Source organism: Furipterus horrens, unplaced genomic scaffold (genome assembly GCF_987537825.1).
Source record: "Furipterus horrens unplaced genomic scaffold, mFurHor1.1.pri manual_scaffold_10, whole genome shotgun sequence".
Lineage (NCBI taxonomy): Eukaryota > Metazoa > Chordata > Mammalia > Chiroptera > Furipteridae > Furipterus > Furipterus horrens.
This window is the reverse complement of record NW_028327180.1, coordinates 25,998,230-26,020,999: the sequence shown is the minus strand read 5'-3', so window position 1 is coordinate 26,020,999 and position 22,770 is coordinate 25,998,230. Positions and strand designations below refer to the sequence as shown.

General features: G+C 34.8%; 1 protein-coding gene across 1 annotated transcript in view; it reads left to right on the top strand.

The window, feature by feature from the left end:
- GLRB (glycine receptor beta) overlaps positions 1-22,770 on the top strand; it is a 51,770-nt gene that overhangs the window by 9,911 nt on the left and 19,089 nt on the right. Inside the window, exons 3-4 of the mRNA XM_090287962.1 lie at positions 9,145-9,251; positions 11,094-11,161. Coding sequence (XP_090144088.1) covers positions 9,145-9,251; positions 11,094-11,161 — 175 coding nt within the window. The remainder of the gene's footprint in view (positions 1-9,144; positions 9,252-11,093; positions 11,162-22,770) is intronic.

Genomic DNA, 22,770 nt, shown 5'->3' with positions numbered 1-22,770 from the left:
TGAAATCTGCCTTCTTAACAGATTTTTCGGTATACGTTACACTGTTGTTTTCTGTAGGCACAATGTTGTACAGCAGATCTCTAGAACTTATTTATCTTGGCATAACTGAAATTTTACCTGTTAATTAACAACTCCTCATATCCCCCACACTCCAGCCAATCACCACTGTATTCTCTGCTTCTATGGGTTTGACTATTTTAGATACCTCTTAATAAGTAGGATCATGTAATACTTGTGCTTCTGTGACTGATTTATTTCAGTTAGCATAATGCTCTCCTAGTTCATCCATTGTGTTGCATATGGCAGGATTTTCTTTTTAAGGGTAAATACTATTCCATGTATGTATATACCACATTTTTCAAAAATTCCATTCATCTGTCAATGGGCATTGAGGTTGTGTTCACGCATGGGTAGCTACTATGAATTCAGTGAGCAGGGTGTGCAGACTCAGAGAGGAACTGAGGTTTAAAGTCCCACTGCTGTGCACCGAGAGGGTGGGGTTGGAGCTCTGGTGGACTCTGCTAGTTCCAACAACTGCATGGTTCTCTGCAGTCCACAGAAGACTGGCATGTACTGGGCCCCATTACTGCTCTGAAACAGGCAAGGTAGAACCCAGTCTGTAGAGCAACATCCAGAAAGCTGGGATGTTAGGCATGGGGTCAGACTCTTTCCCTACTCAGGGAGAAACTGGGAGCTGAGGGGACCCTCTGGATGCTATTGGGCTGTGCTGTTCTGGGCTTGGGTATTATGCTGAGAGCGTGTCTCCACTTCCCCTACAGCCTTCATTGCATCTGGTTGTGTGTAGAAGCCTCTCAGCTAGTGTCTGCATTTCTGACAAAAATGGACCTGGGCATGGCTGTTGAGTTAGTGTGTCCATGGGGGAAGGGAGGGTCCAGAGTTTCCTATTCCATGTTGTTGAAGTCACTCCTAGTCAAACTGTTCAGTAGATGTACTTTCTCATTCCATTTCCTTTCCTACTACTCACTGTTCTATCTTCTTCCATCTGGCTTATTTTTCTCAACTGAAAAACAGCTCTCCTTTCTGCTAAATCCCATGAAAAGTTTCAGTCTTCATCTCAACCTCTCTGTGACATTTGGTCCTGTTAACCACCCTGTCCAGAACATATTCTTTTTCCTTGAGTTCTGTTGACACCCACACTTCTGGATTTCCTCCTTCCTTTGGGCAGTTCATTCTTTGTCTTAATCGTTGGCTTACTTTTTTCTTCCATCAGCTTATGTTTTAATTCCATGTCCTTTCCTCACTGTAAATTCTCTTTGCTGGCAAGTGACTGTCTGAACACTGGAATCGTCTGAGGAGCTTTTAAAATTCTGATGCCTGAGCCTCATTCCAAACTAATTAAACCTGGAAGAAGGTAGGGAGTGGGGGTTGGTGCCAGAAGTTTGCAGAGCTTCTTGGTGAATTCAGGGTACAGCCAGAGCTGAGAATCACTAGACAAATTCACTGAACCCACAGTTTTAAATGCCTCTTTTATATCAGAATAATCATTTGTGTTGAATTTTTAAATGCATAACCAGCACATGGCACTGAGCATGGCATGTATTAAAGCATAAGACCTTTGTTAAAGGAGTTCAGGAATGACTAATGTAAAAGAGAAAATTAGTATATTGATAGTTGTATAAGCTTTTGTTCTTTAAAGAACCTTATGATCTAGTTGGTGGAGATTGAATTCTCTCCAAGACAGACTCTGACATGAAGATTTACATGCAGAGAACGATTCCTTTTGGAACAACACCTACGTGGGCGAGGAAAGCGGAGCCAAACACAAGAACAATAAGTACAGAGGCACCTAAAGCATCAGTTGATGTGCAAGGGAGCCCTGAAGCTGGGGCGCCTTCTCGGCATTGTCTCTATTAGTAGAAACAGCTTAGGGTCCCTTTGTATTTGCAATATCAAAGTTTTGGACATGAAATGCCTCCAGGGCAAGACCCCTTCTTTCCGCTGAAGGCTACTCCAGAAGAGACCCAGCTGAGACCCCTGAGCAGCCAGCATTCCTGGCAGCAGCATCAGTTTTGAAGGGACCATGTGGGGGAGGCAGCCCCACAGCATCCACAACAGGTAGAGCTAGATCATCCACCAAATGGGATCTTAGGGATCCCCTTATTTAAACCTTTGATTTAAAGGTGAGGCTACTGAGGCTCAGAGAGGGTACATGACTTGCCCAATATCGTGTAGGAATCTAACAGTCTGTCTGGGGATAGAACACCAACCAATCTGTTGACAAGTGTTTCTTCAATTATACCCACATTTAACTTCATTTTGTGTGTTAGTGTTGGCTTATCTTATTACTGTTTCTATTAGTCAGAAGAGAAACATTTTATATTTGTGCTATGCACAGAAAATTGAGAAAAGGTAAGTACTATTCCAGCTGCAGTTAGAGGTATTACTGTGGATTTTTATTTGCTGGACCAGGATGTAATACTATTTCTGCATAGTCTGGAAAGTAACTGAACAGTAGACGTTTGGTTTGGACTGAGCTTTAAGTTTAATTCCTTATGTCATGAGATTTGCATCAAATTAACAAACCAGTGAAAAGTAGTGAGAATGTATAGTGTTTTACACTGTTTGAGAAACATAACATATAAACAGAAGATACTTATAGTATTCACAGGACAAGTAACCTCACATGTGATATAAAGTTAGAAAAGATCAGAGCCTTTGATGAGATTTGGAAATTGCTATTATCTAAAATCCAGCATCTCTCCAAATAGATGTTTCTACTCTTTGAAAAACATTTTTCTTTGGGCCATGGATGATGTAATTGCATAATTGAAGTTAGACAAGATCTGAAAATGTTTCTACAGGATCCAAATTTCCTTAAGCCCAACTGGGGCAGGGTAATAAATAAAATGAAAGTTGTGGAACATGTTTTTAATTATGATTCTTGGCCTATAATAACATGACAGGCTTTGCCACACACATACACACACACCCATAAACACATTCTTTTCAAATAAATATAAACAAATTAAGCTCAACTAATCATGTAAGAGGTATCACTTGCTGTATTTATAAACCTCTTCACAATTTAATGTGTGAAGACAGAATGGAAAAAATGCAGAGGCTGTCAAGAGAGGTAATAATCATAGATAGGAAAATATAAAACAAACAGCTCCTGAATTATCTGGATTCATAAATAACTACTGACTTTGTTTGTTACATGAATATATAAAATATTTGTCTTTATGTGAGTATTTGTCTAATTATCTAGAAGAATATTTTCACTGCCCTAAAAATCTCTGTGCTTCCTACTCATCTCCCCCATCCCCTTCAACTCCTTATAACCACTGATCTTTTTCCTGTCTCTATAGTTTTGCATTTTCTGGAATGTCATACCTTTGGAATAATATAGCACAGATTGGCTTCTTTTACTTGGTAACATGCATTTCTGTTTCACCATGTCTTTTCATGGCTTGCTAGCATATTCAGTTTTCATGTTAAATAATGTTCTATTGTCTGGATGAACCAGAGTTTATTTATCCATTCATCTACAGAAGCACATCTTGTTTACGTCCAGGTTTTGGCAATTATAAATAAATATGTCGTGAACATTTCTGTGCAAGTTTTTTGATGTTGTTGTTGTTGTTGGTGGTGGTGGTGGTGGTGTGTGTGTGTGTGTGTGTGTGTGTGTGTGTGTGTGTGTGTGTTTTGTCAACATTGTTTTGTCTCCTTTGGGTAAATACCGAGAAGCAAGATTGCTGGATAAGATGGTAAGAATATCTGTAGTTTTGTAAGAAATCATCAAATAGTCTTTGAAAGTGGCCATACCATTTTTCATTCCCACCAGCAATGAATAAGAGTTCCTGTTGTTCTTCATTCTCATTTGTATTTATTGTCAGTGTTCTGGATTTTGGTCATTTTAGTAGGTGTGCAGTAACTTACCATTGTTAAGTTGCATTTCCTTGGTGACCCAAAGTTGGATCATCTTTTCATATGTTTATTTGCCATCTGTACCTCTTCTTTGGTGAGGGGTTTCTTAAGGTCTTTGGCTGTCTGCTCTTTTCTTTTTCTTGAGTACACTATTTTTATTTTAAAACAATTTTAGATTTATGGAAAAATTACCCAATTCACAAATACCCTACATTTAGTTCCCCCTATTAACATCTCACATTAGTATGGTACATTTTTTTACAATGAAAGAACCAATGTTGAGACATTGTTATTAACTAAAGTCCATACATTATTCAGATTTCCTTAGTTTTTACCGAATGTTCTTTTGTTGTTGTTGCTCTAGGACACTGTTCAGGATTTCTTACATCATATTGGTCTTTATGCCTCCTTAGGCTCCTCTTGGCTGTGACAGTTTCTCAGAATTTCCTTGTTTTTCATGGCCATGACAGCGTTGAGGTGTACTAGTCAGGTATTTTGTAAAATGTCGCTCAATTGGGATTTGTCTGATGTTTTTCTTATCATTAAGATGTGGGTATGTGTTTTGGAGAAGCATATATCTATATGGATTTTATTTTATAGTTGATAATATAACGCAATACTACTTTTTTTTTTTTTTGCTCAAATGGTTTCAAATTTGGCCATTGGGAGCTCTTGGCTTCTTTGCCCCCCTGCCATATTTTAATCTCATTTTTCCCCCTCTCTGAGCTTACTTCTGTCACTACAAGATACCTGACATTTTTTAAATCATCTCCGAGGTAAGGAGACCAGCATTTGTTTACACAAAAGAGTTGTTTCTTTGATTGTGGCCCACAGGTCCAGGAACCGTCAGCATTGCAAACTTTGCATGTACTTTTCCAGGGAAGAACATAGCTTTTATCAGATTCTCAGTGGTATCTGTAACCTAAAAATAAGGTAAAGAATCACAGCTCCGGGGTAACGAGGAGAAATAATACAACCCACACAGTTTACCTATGTTTACTTTGCTTCCTCCTCACTGCTCAGTGCTTGCTTCATTCAACTCATGCCCAGCCCGAAGCTTTGCAGGTCCCATGCCCAGTTCACTCATGTGAACATATCTATACTGCATTCAGGCCCAAGAAGACCTCTGACCACTGTAGCATTTATAAGTCTTGGCAAAAAACAATCCCACAATCCCTTTGGGCCAGATTCCTGGTTTGAGGGAGGAGATTAGGAAAATATACACACCAGTTCTGAAATGGAACTGTGCAGTGTGGTCACTAAAGGGTCATGTAAAAATATGAACGTTCTACATGGACAACTGAGCTTTCCCCTTTGGAAAGAAATTTCTAGATTTTCCCTTTAGTACTGGAAAACATTACATCATACAGCTATATAGCCTGATACATTCCTTGCATAACTTTGCATATTAGTAATGACATCGGTTCAAGTTTAGGCAAGTGAACAAAAGAGGACTGGTTGTAAAAAGGCTTTTGATGTGAAACATTATTTTCTCTAGTCATTTGATCACATTGCCCAAGTAGAGTAAGTTATTTTCTTAAATTAATATCACATTTCCATGAAATAAATCCTGTTTTGTAATAATATCATAATCGTTGATAGATTTCTTGAAGTAAAACAAAATGGCATAGTCAGATGGATAAAACATTGGACTGAGATTCAGAATATGAAGACTTTAATAGTAAAAGGCATTAAGTATGTGACCTTGTTAAAATAATTTAACTCTTCTTATTCCTGCTTACTTTGTACAAATAATACTGGTTTCTTTCCAAATTATAAGATTATATATAGTAAAGTGCACATAGAAGAAAATATGCTACATACAAATTGTTTCAACTCTTTGGAAGAAAGTGGCATAGTTATCTTGACTCTTTGAATGTTTTTTAATTTGTAGATATGACTTTCAATGTAATATGATTTTCAATGTAAGAAAAAAGTCCCTAAATTCATGCATGTGAATATAAACTACATGGGATTTCACTTAAATTTTTAAATATCTCTGAAATGCTGATATAAAGAAAGGTGAACTGTTAATTAAATATTTGTAGCAGGTTACCTGCATCAGAGTCATGGAAATACATATTGACACAAATAAGAATAAAAGGGCCTATAGCATAGTTTATATTTTTTCTTTTTATTTCAAGAGATTTTTGTCAACCAACATTGAATTTTTGTTAACAATTTTTTTTTTTTTTTTTTTACTTTGGAGAGAAATACAAGCACTTGGAGATAACTAGGGGGAAGGGAGGCACTGGTAAGTTGTAAAAAGGGCACATTCAGATTTTTTGGAACTAATGATTTTAAAACTAATAAGAATAATAGAGCTTAATGTGTAATATAATATAGGTTATTGTCCTAAAGCAATATAAATCAATATACAGATGGATGGTAATAAGAAGATAGGTAATATTTCACTTCCATTACAACAGGCTCATTGTCAAATGAGAATTAAGAATCTGGATTAGGTTTCATTCTTGACTTTACCTAACCTTAGAAAACTGTCTTAACGTTACTGTGACTTCATTTCTGCATATATCATGTACTTAATTGCTCCATCTACTCACCTAATGCTCACTTGTCTACCAATCTAGCCTTTCTGTTTCACTTCACTGAAAAAATAGCTCCGTGTGGCTAATACCTCTCTTACTTAACCAAGTGAGTGTTTTTGATTATCAAATAAAAGCATGTAATGGACAAGATGGTTGACTCTCCAATATCTATTTCACACCAGACTATCATCTGAGCCAATCATGATGGTTTCATTCACAGAGGCATCAGAGCAAAAACAAAAAACAAAAAACAAAAAACCCAAAAGTAGTGAGATTTGAAAATTTATATATCATCTTAATATCTTAATAGGGAGAGGGGAAGAGGAATGTAGGCCAGTTAAGGGATAATTTTTTTTTTTTTTTTTTTTTTAGGAAAGATGAACAGACCATGAGAAAAATAGATGGGAGATATGATAGTGCATAACAGGGTTTGTCTGGTGTGGTGTCCTCTTCTAGTCTCCTCTCCTGTGATAAAAGTCAGTCTTTCCTAGTTAATGAAACTCACCAGTGGGGATCTATGACAATTGACTTCCTTTTGGAGGATCTGTTTTTACACAGATAAAGAGAGTTAAGAGAAAGCATCTCCCTATGTTTACTGTTTTTCAAGAGCCTTTAGCTCAAAATAATCCTTATGCCAAAGAGTTATATTATAGGGCGGCATAGTCTGCCATGCTTCACAGCCAGAAGAAAAGATCAGCTGGAAAGTTCTCTATTACAAAAACTAGTGTTAATTGTCTGGTCATTTTGTTGCTTAGAAGGGAGATACTTGAAAGGTTTTATATTGAGAGGCACAATAATAGCATTCCTTAATTGAACCAAGACAAGTATATTTTGTAATTAATTCTCTTTTTATCCCATGAATGAGAAACCTTGTAAATGGCTTTGAACACCAATTTGCATCCTGATATCCAATTTTTCCCCATACCCTCATTCTCTTTAGAGTTTTGTATATTTGATAAGGGATGACAGGTGGCTTTAAAGAGGTTACAATTTCAACTACAATGAAATGGAATTTTGTTACCAGTCCCCAACTCCCTGCAACTGTGGTATTGGAGCTGATACGACCATAAGAAAGAATTTTAAAATACTATATAACTTCCTGCAACTTTTTAGATTTTTCTTAAATTTCTTAACATTAGTCATATACCACCTTAGTAGATGTATTTTATCAGCAGATTGTATGATAATTAATTCAAAACAGAATTCCCTGATATATAACAGTATTTCAAAACAAAGCCATGGCCAATACATATGAGTTTGATTCACACAAATTAATATCATTTGTGAAATTTATACTTTACTATATTGATACAGAATGGAGAGTACTAAATGCTCCAAATGTAGTTTTAATGTTCCTTGCGATTCTCATGGATTTTTTTTTCTTGTATTGGGAAAATTATTATATGATAAGACTTTGTGGGTGGTAAAATAAACCTAAACAAACTATAAACAACCAAATATTTTCCATTGGTTTCCAATGAACTATGTGTGTTTTTAAGTATTCTCAAGCAACTACCATTTTAGTCAAAGTTCATGGTTCAAAGTTAATTGAAATAGAAAAATATGGCCGTTTTTTCTTTTTTGCGATGGTTGACAGCAAGCACATATATAATAGAAAGAGATAGTTGTATTTTATAGTTCTGTATTTTTCCATGTTTAATTGATCTGGTAACAGAGAAACTCCTTTTACCAACTTCCCATGCCAACCTCAAAAATAAAAATAGCCAGTTATTTTTCTGACAGTTGAATTTATTCAGGAATCACAGAAAATTTCAGTTTTGGACAAGCAAGCAAGGGTGAACCACAGGCAAGTCCAAATGACCAAAGAGAAGGTTACCTTTTATTAGGGTTAGGAGGAAATTGGAGAAGACTGTTCATTGAAGAACAAGAGTTAGAGGTTGTGGTGGTTTTTCATAGGCTGCAGGTGGTGGTTAGTGTGTTGCAGTTAGGGCAAAGACAAGGTCCTTCCTTTTCATAAAAGCAAGAGATAAAATTCCTCTGTGAAAAATGGCCTCCCTTGCTGAAATAATGACCTCCTTCTTCCTGCTGATTTGGCAGGGTGGAAGAAGTGGGACTTGCACGAGAGCTCCCCCTACAGGGCTCTCAACTGAATTTTAATGAAGTTTCTTCTAGTAGTATGTTTGTTTTCACACCCCTTTCAAACATATTTAACTCAATAAGAACATTCATTGTGTATTTCTTGGGAAATATCATTTCATAAGTGTAAGCATGATTTTTTTTTGAATTCTTAGACTATCTCTTTGGCCGTCTTATGGTATTTGCCTACTCCTTTGTTTAGGCAGAAGGGTAAATATAATACATTATTCAAAAACTTTTTTTGCTGTTCTTTCATTGTCTGCATTTTCTTTGAGCTTGTCTAGATTTCAATTATAGATTGCTTCATGACAAGTAAGAAGTGTGCTTAATTTTTTAAAAAGAAAGTTAGAGTATTTAGGACTGCTTCATTCATCTGGTAAAATTAACTACTTCAGCAATTTTTTGTTGGCTGTTGTTTCTTAGGACACATGTGTACGATGTGGGCTGCTATGTCTTTGACTTTTCATTTACTGCTATTTGGAAACGCCATGCTATAATCGCAGATTTGTCTCCAAAAGCAAAGCCTTTTCTCCAGTGAAAATTACCCATTCTTGTTGCTTGCCATTTCTTAACACTTACCAGGACTTTGTTTTGTTTTTTTCTCTTACAGCCAGCAGTCAGCGGAGGACCTTGCCCGAGTCCCTGCCAACTCCACTAGCAATATCTTGAATAGGCTACTGGTTAGTTATGACCCCAGGATAAGACCGAATTTCAAAGGTTTGTCCCCTACCCCAAATATCTTTATCGTTTGCAGTTTAAAAATGAGTTTTATCTGCATTAAAGCACTTATTTATGATGTCTAAAACAATACCATTTTAAATTAATATGTAACATTTCTGTAATGTACTTACATTCAGAGCAATTTAATGTCAAACATGTTCAAAAATAAGCAATATATTAATTCTAATAGTTTTATATGGTTTCCAGATTTTAGAAAGGAAATATCGTGAATTAATAGGCTAACCTCTGTAACAGGTTTTCTGAGTACTTAGTATTCTTAACTTTAGTGATTTAAAATTTAGGCCCTGGATACAAAGCTGGCTTTCATTCACAGACACCAAAGTTACAGTTTGTAGGAAAGCAGCCACCTACATATTTAGGGATAGAGAATAGTTCTGAATGTGTATTTAGATTATTTTTTAATGTTTTCTAGCCTTTCACACTGATAAAAAAATTTTCTCTATTCTTTTGCTGAAAAAAACAAAAGATGGCCATATGGTTTTTAAAAACACGTTAACTTGTGTGAATAAAAGTGACTGTGCTTTCTACAACATAGATTGATTTCCCCCCCCCAAAACTATCCCCATTTACCATACTTTTCAAGAACAAAATCCATACTTGCTATAAAAGTCATGAGAAGATTGTATAGTTGGGACAGGTATTAATGTAGATCAGATTAACATTATAAAGCTTGAGTTTTTTTTTTCCTTCACAGAAAAAATAAAGTGTCTGCAGCTGCTTCTAGTCAACTGAAGTTATACAACTATGTTGTAAAAACAGGGATTTTAGTTCATTACCAGAACCTATTCAGTTACTCTCAACAACAGCCATAGTCTGGATTGTCACATGTCTACCATATATCGATTCACCACCTGTTTTTCATCAGTCAGTGGTTATGCGGCTGAAAGGCTAAATTCACATTTTCTCTTTGTTAGCCCAACCAGCAGCCCACAATGAGCAAAGGGAAAAAAAAAAAAAAAAGGCAAGAAAGAAATTTGCAACATTATACCTTAGTTCTCACTCCATGAACTTTCAAATTATTTTCCAAAAGGTCAGGCAAAAATCTGTATAATGACTCTGTTATATGTCTGATTAACTTTGAATTTACATGAATTAGAAATAAAAGCATAGTAATTGTAAGTACAATTTATTGAATATTGCTTTACCAATTCAAGTAAGAGTTTTAGGTGATTATAAAAGTTGACAAAATTAAACCATATTCTTAAGTGATGTTTTTCAAAGAATAATTTACATTTTCTTAAAGCAAATGCATCAGCTAAATTTAATATTTTTAATTTATTTTTATTTTTTATACTATCACAGGTGTCCCCATCCACCGGCCCTCCCCTTTGCCCACCCCCCTCCCCATGTCCATCCTTCCCTCTGGCCATCACCACAGTACTGCCTGTGTCTATGAGTCATGCGTACGTTTTCTTTTACTAATCCCTTGCCTTCTTTCACCTGGTCCACCCCTGCCACCTCCCCTCTGACAGTTGTCAGTCTATTCCATGTATTCATGCCTCTGTTCCTATTTTGGTCATCAGTTCATTTTGAAAGGTAAATGTATTTTCTCGGAGTCTTTAGAATTTAACAGATGAATACTTCTGAAAAAATAACATTATAAAGTACAACTGAACTAATTTTTTATTTGTGTTATAACCCCTATTTAAAAAATAAGTTAATAGTACTATAAACATGATATACTGAGACTTTTAATATAATTTTACATCCATGAGGACTGGGAAAAAAGATAAAAATCAAATGTGTAAACCATGAAACATGAAGATTGTGACCAAGTCCTTTACACCCACTAAATGCACCCTTGATTTTTATTCACAGGCATTCCTGTTGATGTAGTAGTGAATATTTTTATCAACAGCTTTGGATCCATTCAAGAGACAACAATGGTAATATTACAATTAACTTAATATTTTTAATTACCAAAATTTAAACTAGAGCATAGTAAAATATTAAAGCTGAAAAATATCAAGTAATTCTAAGGAAAAAAATGCATGCTCTCTCCTGGTATAAAATAATCCAGTTCCAAGGTTTTGTTAAGTTAGTGATTTCAGTACCTACATAATGTTTCAAATTTAGCCTTAATTCTGCAGTAAAACTTATAGACTTGAAAAATTACCATACTCACTTTTAACAATTAATTGACTACCACTTGGAAGATGGATTTATGCAATGAATACTCTGGAGCAACGTATTTTGCCCCAATATGTTTTTATGTATAAGCATGAAAAAATGTTTGCGTGTTGATAGATTTTTTTTTTCTTCCAATTTCTTGAGGAGTATCTTTGTTTTCTCTGTTGGGCTAATTTTGTGATGTGTGCAGCAGGTAACTGTAAAAAAAAAATTTATTTTCATAAAATGTGGCCATGGAACTCCCTGAAAAGATTATGTAATGGGGGAAGAGTAAAGGAAGAAAGGGAAGGAGCGACAGGCAAGATCCTATCATGAAAGAACCAAAAAGAAAGGTCTCAGAAGGTAGCTGCTATCCATGATGAATTGCACTTTAGGGACAGAAACACCTATACAGTATGATTAGGTTTTCTGAGTGATATATGATGTAATTACCCCCAAGCTTCTCAGAAGACATTCAAGAAACTCTACTTGTTTTTTGATGTTTTAGAATATAGATTTGTGCCCATATTTGAAAAATCACGTGCTGAAATAATACTTCAGGTGGGAAAAAGAAGGCTCTGGTTCTTTTTTTTAATGTGTACTTATTTTTTAAGTAATAATATAAGGTGTGGTTTGAAAGTCTAATAGTAATGGTTAGAGTACAGTACAATTATTCAGGGAATAACTCAGACTAGAGAAAGAAAGATTAAAACTATCCCTAGATTCCTAGTAGGAGCATAGTTGTGTTACAAAAGGAATTGTGTATTTCATTTAAATTATAATGCCTATTATATTTCTGATTGTGATGATAAAGTCATTTATTTTTTTTATAGAAACGTGTATTTAGCCCCTGAATAATTGATTTTCTTAGACAATGTATAGCTATTTGTAGAGAATTATTTAAAAGATTTTGGAATCAAGTCCAAAATTCACTTTCAGTGACTTTTTAGTTCACATAAATGACATAGACATACAGTACAGATCAGTAAAAGTCAGCTGTGAAATATAATATAGATAACCATATATCACTCAGAAGACAAGTATAGCACTCATTAATTGAACATATGATTAGTTTATCAAAGCACTTCACTTTGCAAGAGTAAGAGAAGTCATTTCCTCAAGGCAAAACTTTAAAGGGAGCTATTTGGTCTCTGCACTTTTCTCTGTACCCTGTTTTATCTTTCCTGGCACCACTACACTCAGCGTAAAACACTATGTCAAGAGGTTACAGCCTGCAGGAAATACCCTCAACTCTATTTTGCATTTGAGGACAAGTAATGTAAGGATATTTTCTTATTTGCATAAAGGCTACATGTGTCATAGAGTAGTATGTATCATTAATGTAACTGTTATTTAATAAATATTGAATTGACTTCCCAATATGAGATGCTTAAATTTCCCTAGGTCTTATCAATAGTTACTTACTTGACTAAATTAAGTTGAAAACACCTGGGAGAAAGGGGTGTTAAAAAAAGGACAAGTTTTTTACAGATTACTGGCTTCTTAGACTCACCTTGTGTCCTATTTTCAATTCAGTCTTTTGTTTCTATTATTTATTTGTTATTAAATCTGATAGCTTCTTTGTATGTATATTTTCTTTATCCTCTAATGGACTATAAAACTCTTAAAGTCAGGAATAATGTGTTCTACTTGTTATTTTCCATAGATACAGATGACAATAGGCACTCAATAAGTAGTGAACACATAAATAATTTCTTACACTAATATTGACTTAATAGATGGACAAATAAATTCTGCTATTTGCTGAGCACAACATGAGTCAAATTAGCCATAAAAACAATTGGCAGAAAAATTTTGAACAATAGATCCATGTTGAATATTTATTTGATTAAATAACAGACTAAATAATGATATTATTGTAGAGTGATAATTTTGGAAATTTTAGAGACATTTATCCAGAGAACAAAATTATTTGTATTTGCTGTTTCTTTTGCTGCATTCCAATCTGTGTTGTGCAGACACTGTTTAAAGGTTTAGATTGGGAGCCACATTCATCATATAGACTTACTTTCCCATAATTATTATTTTTTGCTTTAGCTATGTTTATTTCTTACATTCCCACAAAATAGTATATTTATTATAGACAGGTATTTTGAGGCTGTCATATTTTATAGATTTGCTCAATTTTTTAAAAAACAAATGGCCTGACACTTGCCATTGGTTAGGAAAGGCACAAGCTATTATAGGTATATAGATAATATTAAGATGTTTTCTAAGGAGAAAAGAAATGGATCTAAGATAAAACATCGTCATTACTTGTTACAAGCACGTGTCAATAGAGATGATTTGGAGGGTAATTAAAAGGGTATACCTGAATGGATAAGAGTTATATTATGAGTATATTATGAGAGGATATTTTTTTCCTTCCAATTACCTGAGGTAAGATTGCTTCTTCATTTACAGATTTATTGAAGTATAATTGATGAATAAAATTTTAAGATATTTAAAGTGTGTAATCCACATTGTGAAAGGATTCCTTCTACCATCATGTCAACACATCCATCACCTCATGTGTGTGTGTGTGTGTGTGAGAGAGAGAGAGAGAGACCATTTAAGTTCTACTCTCTCAGCAAATGTTAATATAGAAGTGTTATCAACTGTATTCACCACATCATACATTAGATTCTCAGATATTATTCATTTTATAACTGAAACTGTGTACATTTTATCAAGCTCTCCATATTTCCCATATCCCTAAGTTACTAACAATCACTTTTCTACTCTATTTCTATGAATTGGACCCCCTTTTTGTACAGTTCCATATGTAAGTGAAGTATTTGTCTTTCTGTCCGGAATTTTTACTTAGCGTAATGTTCTCCAGATTCATACATATTGTCACAAGTGGTAGAATTTTCTTCTTTCTTAAGGTCAAATAATATTTCATTGTATATACACACACACACACACAAACACACCACATTTTCTTGATCCATTCATTTGTTGATGGACACTTAGGTAGATTCCATACTTTGGCTATAATAAATAGTACTGCAATGAATATGGTAATACAGATATCTATCCTAGATAATTATTTTTTCCTTTGTATAACCAGAGGTGGAATTGCTGGTCCATATGGTACTTCTACTTATAATTCTGTGAGGAACCTCTATACTGTTTTCCATAGTGGTTGTACTAGTTCACATTCCCACCAGCAGTATTCAATGGTTCCTTTTCCACATTCTTGCCAGCATTTGCTATAACTTGTCTTTTATGTAATAACCAGAGAGCACATTTTGTAGAAACAAAATAAAACAAAAAAGAGTTTGGGAAAACAGAGAGCAATCGATTTGTCTAAATATAGGATATATGTTTGTGGAAACAATATGGTGGGCAGTGTGTGAGTTGTGATAAGGGACAGACTTGTGCTAAAATCTGTTGTGTCCTTTATGTATTATACCCTAAAAAAGAGTGGAAAAATACAAAAATAAAGCCAAAAATACAATAAAGTACGTTGCCTGGCATAGATACATTCAGTAATGGTGGCTTTGGTTTTATGTAACTTCAAATTAATGTAATAGTTCATAATAAAATCTCATTCTAAAGAAAATGCTAAAAAAAATTAGCTATTTATTAGTAGCTTCATTATACAGTGGTTTTGTTTATAACTAGCCCCCTAGAAATTTCTCCTACAAAGATCACCTATTATAAAATTTAGAAAGTTTTAACATTGCCCAACACTCTTCTCTCCAGTTCAGAACTTCTTAGCTCAACTGGTAGTTGTTTATTCCAGAGAGCAAAATGTAGAACTCATAGATGTAATGGGAATAGCTCCAAGTCAGGTAGCTGATGGACACAGGGCGGCTTCTGAAGGGACAGGACAACCTGTTCTTCCATTGAATAAGGTTCATTATCAAACAAAGAAGCTATCAAGGTTATAAGCATTGGCATGGTTGTCAGGAAATTTTAACTATATCTACCCTGAAAACATTCCTTCCTGCTTATTTGCTTTTTTATTCAGATGCTGACTACTTCTGGTTAAACTAAAAGTAATCTAAGATTTATTCACAAATCATAATTGTATAGTGGAGGAACACTCGGCCATGTTCATATCCTTAGCTCTTTTATACCTCTGTGGTAATATGGGCCTTCAGCTTGTTTTAACAACTCACTTAAGAGCTTTATAGTTTTTCTTTCTCATATCTATTCATTCATTTGCAATCCACTACTTTATGTTTTTGTAAGGTATCATTATTAATACTGTAAGTGGTATTTACTGACATTAATAGTATTATCACCAAAATTGTCAAATAAATGTAATCATCTTGATTTGAAGTTGCTAGAACAGTCACTTCTAGTTTTATCAGTTTACATGGTACTAGTTGTGACTACTGAATTAACACTATTCAAAACAGCAAGAAGAATAGAACAAGTACTCAAAAACTTATACGGAACCACAAAAGACCCCAAATAGTGCCTCAGCACTCTTCAGAAAGAACAAAACTGGAGGTACCTCACTACCTAATATCAACCTATACTCCAAGTCCATAGTAATCAAAACAGCATGGTATTGACATAAAAATAGGCATCTAGATCAATCGAACAGAATAGAGAGCCCAGAAATAAACCCACACTTTTATGGTCAACTAATATTTGACAAAAAAGGCAAGAACATAAAATGTGGTAAAGATAGTATATTCAATAAGTAATGTTGGGAAAATTAGACACAGGTAATAAAGTGAAATTAGACCATTTCTTTACATAGTGCACAAGAATAAATTCAAAATGGATTGAAGGCTTAAATGTAAGCCACAAAACCATAAAACTCCTAGAAGAATATATAGGCAGTAAAATCTCAGATATTTTTTTTATTTCTGATATATCTCCTCAGGCAATGGAAGCAAAAGAAAAAATAAACAAATGAGACTACATCAAACTAAAAAGATTTTGCACAGAAAAAGAAACCATCAACAAAATGAAAAGGCAACCTACTAAATGGGAGAACATAGTTGTCAATAATACATCTGATAAGTGATTAATTTCCAAAACTTGTAAAGAACTTATAAAACTCAACACCAAACAAAACCCCCAAACAATCCAATTAAAAACTTGACAAAGGGCCTGAATAGACATTTCTCCAAAGAGGACATACAGATGGCCCACAGACATATGAAAATATACTTAATGTCACTTATCATCAGAGAGATGCAAATCAAAACCATAATGAGATATCACCTCATGCTTGTCAGAATGGCTATAATCGATAAATCAGCAAACAACAAGTGCTGGCGAGGTTGTGTAGAAAAAGGAACACTTGTATTTTGTTGGTGGAAATGCAGATTGTTGTAGCCATTGTAGAAAACAGAATAGAATTTCCTCAAAAAAATTAAAAATAGAACTGCATTATGACCTAGTAATTCCACTTCTGTGTTTATATCTGAAGCCCAAAACACTAACTCGAAAGAATACATGCATCCCTATGTTCATTGCAGTGTTATTTACAACAGCCAAGATTTGGAAGCAGCCAAAGTGCCCATTAGGAAATGAGTGGATAAAAAAGCTTTGATACATTAACACAATGGAAAACTAAGGCCATAAAAAAGAAAGAAATCTTATCCTTTGTGATAGCATCGATGGATTTATAGAATATTGTGCTAATGGAAATGAGCCAGTCAGAGAAAGACAAATTCCATATGATTTCACTTCTTTGCAGAATCTAATGAAAAAAAAACAACAACAACTTAGAAACAGACTCATAGATACACAGAACAGACCGACAACTGTCAGAAGAAAGGGAGGTTGGGGTGCTGAGTGAGAAAGGTGAAGCAATTAAGTTAAAAAAACAAACAAACAAAAAACAGACACAGACAGTGGTATGGTGATTTCAGAGGGAAAAGGAGGTAGTGAGAGGTGGAGGAAGGAATAGTGGGGCATAAATGGTGGACGAAAGAGAACTGACTTTGGGTGGTGAGTGCATGATACAGTATTCACATGATGTGTTATAGAGCTGTACACTTGAAACCTATATGTTTTTTAAAAAATATATTTTGCTTATTTATTTTTAAATAGAGGGGAAAGGAGAGAGAAAGAAAAGGAGAAAAACATCAATGTGTGGTTGCCTCCCATGCACCCTGAACTGGGGACCTGGCCCATAACCCAGGCATATGCCCTGAATGGGAATTGAACTAGTGACCCTTTGGTTCACAGGCCTGCACTCAATCCACTGAGCCACACCAGCCAGGGCTGTATGGTTTTATTAACCAAGATCACCCCAATAACTTCAAATATAAAACAATAAGCAGAATGGTTTGTTAGAGGCTAGATGGCATCTACTCTCTAGTTATATTCATTATATTTGTTAATTTTTTCATTCAGTTATTACCTTTGGCTTAAATCAGGATGATTTTTTCATATGTAAAAATGTGAACTACAACACTATGGTGATTGCCTGGGACAGGGGATGGAGAGAGGTGGAGGAGGGGAAGCAGGGGGTAAATGGTGATGGAAGAGACTTGATTTGGGGTGGTGAACACACAATACAGTGTACACATAATGTGTTGTGGAATTGTGCACTTGAAACTTGTATGGTTTTATTAACCAATGACATCCCAATACATTTAATAAAAAAGGAAAAAAAGAAAATGTGAACTGTTGCACTCATGGGAAAATACGGGTATTATAGTTCTTTGTAACAATCTATACACAGGCATTTTACCTCACCAGAAATAATAAGAGCTCTTTCATGGAAATAAAAGCTTGTTTTCATAATCCATATTTATCTTTGGTTTAGGCATGCTTTTAGTTACATTAAATTATTACTGCACTACAGTTCATGATCCTGTCAGACTTCCTTTGCCTTTCTTTTTTGTTCACTTTCATCATAGACTTAAGCTCTTTTTGAGCCCACAGTTGTGCCTGTCAGGAAAGAGTAATCATATTTGAAGTCAGCTAAGAGAGCTGAATTCCAGTTTTTGACAATTACTCATCTTTGTTATTTTAAAAACAATCTTATTTTCTATATTTTCTTCTATATAAGATTTAAATTTATTTCCTTAAAACTTGTGTTGGTTTTAGTATTTTTGTACTTTGTTGTTTTTGTGATAATCATTTTAGCATGATTTTATTTGTCACAGAATAATATTAAACATACAGGGTGGGGCAAAAGCGGGTTTACAGTTGTGAGTACATGAAACACCGGGTTTACTCTTATATTATTGTTTATTAATGATTGTATTATTTTCCATATGAACAACTGTAAACCCGTTTTTGCCCCACCCTGTATTTGATTGAATTTTTTTCTATTCTATATCTTAAATACACAGCCTTAAAATGTTTATTTTTAATTGTTTGTTTGTTTCATTTATTTTTAGAAAGAGGGGAAAGGAGAAAGAGAGGGAGAGAAACATCACTGTGTGGTTGCCTCTCACTCGTGCCCCCAACTGGGGACCTGACGTGCAACCTAATTATGTTCCCCTACTGGGAATCAAACCAGCGACACTTGGCTCGCAGGCCAATGCTCACAGCAGCCACAGCAGCCAGGGCCCTTAAAGTTGTTTTAAATTTATTTTTTCTCATATTATTTATCTTCAGGGTTAGTATCCTATAGTAGAATACCTAATGGTCCCCCAAAGATGTCCATGTCCAATTATTAGAATCTGTGATGTTATTTTACACAGTAAAAGAGGCTTTATGCATATGATATAATAAAGGATCTTAGATGGGGGAAATTATCCTGGTTATCCAAATGGGCCTAGAATAATCACAAGGGTCAGGAGGGTCAAAGTCAGTAGAAATAGGTGAGATGAAGACAGTATGAAGTTGGATGGTATCAGCTGGAGGCCACAAGTCAAGGAATGCAGGTGGCCTATGGAAGCTGAAGAAGCTTCTCAGAGCCTCCAGAAAGAACCAGCTCAGAGGATATCTTGACTTCAGCCCAGTGAAACTGGTTTTGAAGATCTGAACTTCAAAACTATAAGATATTAATCTGTGGTGTTTTAAGACACTCTGTACTTGGTAATTTTGTTACAGCAGCAATAGGAAACTAATATACATGTGGATGAACACTTGTTGTTTTTTTTCTCCCCAACTCTATTGGAGGATTATCTGATTATATACAATAACTCTCTCTCAAATGCTGTTGGAGACTCATGTGATTACATAAATAACTTTTTCAATATATGGAAATGTCAAAATAAGAGGTTTTTTTTATTCAGTGATTAATGAGAACTCTCACTCTTTAAAGTAAATCATAATAACAATGGTTTGAAAGAGAATCTGTTTTAGGTACTTAAAAAATACTGTATGTCTGTCTTTTCCTTGTCAAAGTTACTTTTTTTAATGTATCTGCCTTAAAATGAAGAATAACATAATTTGTTATTTATACTTTCCTCTTTACTTTTTTTCTCCTAGCTTTATTATTTCAGAGGCATTCATGCTTAATCATCATAAGTAAAGCATTGTATTGGGCAATAAGGAAGAATGAGATATGTCCAAGTATTATTTTCTCCTTTCAGTAATTTGTCATTGTTATCGGCTGATATAGAAAAATTAAATTAATGGTGTGAATAGTACTAGACAAATATCCTAAGCTGTCAAACTATCACAGAAGTCATTACTTTATTTCTGTATTTACTAGGAGTGTGTTGGGCACTTTTTATTCAGAGAGTTCAGCAGACTGCTGCTGTTATGAAGGGTAGAGTGTAGTGCCACACCATTGCATCACCAAGCAGGCACTCCTAATAAGCGTGGGATATTGGCATAGGTCTAGAGAAATTTAAATATTCATAAGGTTTAATTAAATAATACTTAACTAAAAATGATATATTGAGAAAAACTGTTAAATATAATCTGGGAATTTTTACTGACATTTTGTTATGTTGCAGGTCTTCCATGAAAATTCTAACCCCTCACAAGTCACATTTAAGTTATTTTAAAACCAGGCTTACAAACAGCTCTGTTGACAGATACTTTAATTATAATGCTGCCAGGTGCTATAAGAGCTGATCTCTTCTATGTCATTGAATGCTAATTTTTTTATCATAATGCAAAGAAAACAAATGAGTTAAAGTTTGCATATGTGAGAATTATGTAAAAAGTTACAAGTAGACAGAAGAGCTATCCTAAAAACAATACAAAGTACTGATTAAGTGTTTTTAATATTAAAAGTGTCACTAATGAAATGTAATCACTTTTAATGTCTTGTTGTGAAATGTTTTATTGCCTTGAAGAAATAGTTTAATTTGGGTGTTAATTGGTACTGAACATTTTGGAGACCATCCATTTTTCAGATAATGACTAATAGTGTGATGTTTGGAATGAAAAATGAGTTGTATTTGTCACCAAGTTCTCTAAAAACAATTAAGTAATTTCCCATTGATAAAAGAAGTCACTTTCTAATGGGAATTTGTTCATTGCAAAATAAGAGATAGAGCTATAATTATTGTGATTGAGTGCTTGAAATTAAAATAAATAGGTTTCAAAGATAATCTAATATAGAGCATTTGAAATGCCAATAACTACCAATCATTTAGAAACTCTCACAAAAACATTAATCAAAGTACACTAATGACCTTTTTTCTTTTATTTAGTGTTCAACCAAACTATTAATTTATATTGTAAGATGTTAATACATTCTTAAACGATATATAAGCTTGTTGCAACTTGTATTGAATCATAATAGTATATACCTATATAGCTAATAGAAAAGCATCTTTGAATCATAATGAAATAAGGAGACAGAATGATCAAGAATGATACAACAAAGTAAGCAATTTCCAATTGTTCAGGAATGCTCATTGAAGTAGAATTCTGGAGTTTTACTAAAAGATAGGGCCCTGGCTGGTTTAGCTCAGTGGATTGAGCGTCGGCCTGCGAGCTAAGTGTCGCTGGTTCGATCTTCCAGTCAGGGTACATCAGAGAAGGAAAACTCTGACTCCAAAAAACCTCCGCTGCCTTGCGGCATACCTCTTCAGGGGAAAGGCTAAGGGAGTAAACCCTGACAGAAAATCCGGAGCCGGAGTCCCTAAGGCGGTTTGACGTTGTAGTCAACACCGGCAACTCCTGCGGCGCACCTGAAGCCAAGCTGTATTGACTCCGTCTTTCCCTTGGACCCTTCAGCTGCGAAGAGAGGGGGGGTCTGCTGCATGGGCAACAGCAGACCCTCCATATCACCCTGCCCAGGCTCTGTAGCTTCAGCGTCATCGCAAGATGTCGATTCAACACGGGAGGAGACAGATACCGTGTCACTCCCGAGTCGGACTGCACAACCATTCTCGGCGGTGCAGATAGACTCTTAAGAAGCTACACCATCGTCTCTCGAGACAGACGGCTGCCGACGACTAAAAGATAAAATTTTTAAAAGGAGTTACAGTAGAGGCTCAAAGCTAATGCGATAGGTATACTGAGCTTACACTAACTAGTGTGCTGAAAGCCAAAAGAATTCAGAAGATGCTCAAAAAACATCTTTCAGCACTGTTGCAGGATTTGTGACCTATGAGTGGACTACTCTTAAAAATAATTTTAGTTTGTACTGCACAGTAGAGAGAAAACCAAATAAGTTCAACTATGTGCAGGTTTTTTTGAGACTAAAAAGCATATTTATCATTATTATCAACATTATAAAAGAATACAAGCAAAATAAAGGATATATGCTAATGAGAAGGAACACTTGTTTAGCACTTAATATGGCAGTTCATGGACTTATATATATTATTTCATTTACTCCTTATAAAAACTGTATGTTGTATTATTACCACATCTATCTTACTAGTTGGAAACTTTGTTCTCTGTTCACTTCTTAATCCACTGTAATATTGCTTTTTATATGACATTCTACCAAAAATGTTTTTGGCTAACACCTTCATTGGCTTCCTCATTTGTGGAGAGAGTGTTCAGTCTGATTGTATTTGACCCTCTGTGGCACTTGCTGCCATTGACCATCTCAAAGCTTTTCCCCCTTAGCTTTGGTGAAATCACATTCCCAGGCTTTTCTTTTTTCAGTATTCTAGTTTGATCTTTAAATGTTTGCCTTCCCCAGGGTTATTCTGTTCTTGCCCTGCACTCTAAGTAGAATATTGGACAAACTCTTCCTTAGTCTTATTTTTTTTGGTAATGTTTCAAGGTTCATTCATGTTGTAACATGTATCAGAATTTCATTTTTTATGGCTGAATAATATTTTATTGTATATATAAGCATGTACTACCTTTGGTTATTCATTTATCTGCTGATGGATACTTGGGTTGTTTCAATCTTTTGGCTATTGTGCATATTGCTGCTCTGAATATGATTATACAAGAACTTGTTGGAGTCTCTGCTTTCAGTTCTCTTGGGTATATAACTAAGGGTGGAATTGCTGGATCATATGGCTATTTTATGTTTAACTCTTTGAGGATAAAGTATTTTATGTACTTCTTTAATTAAAAACTTATA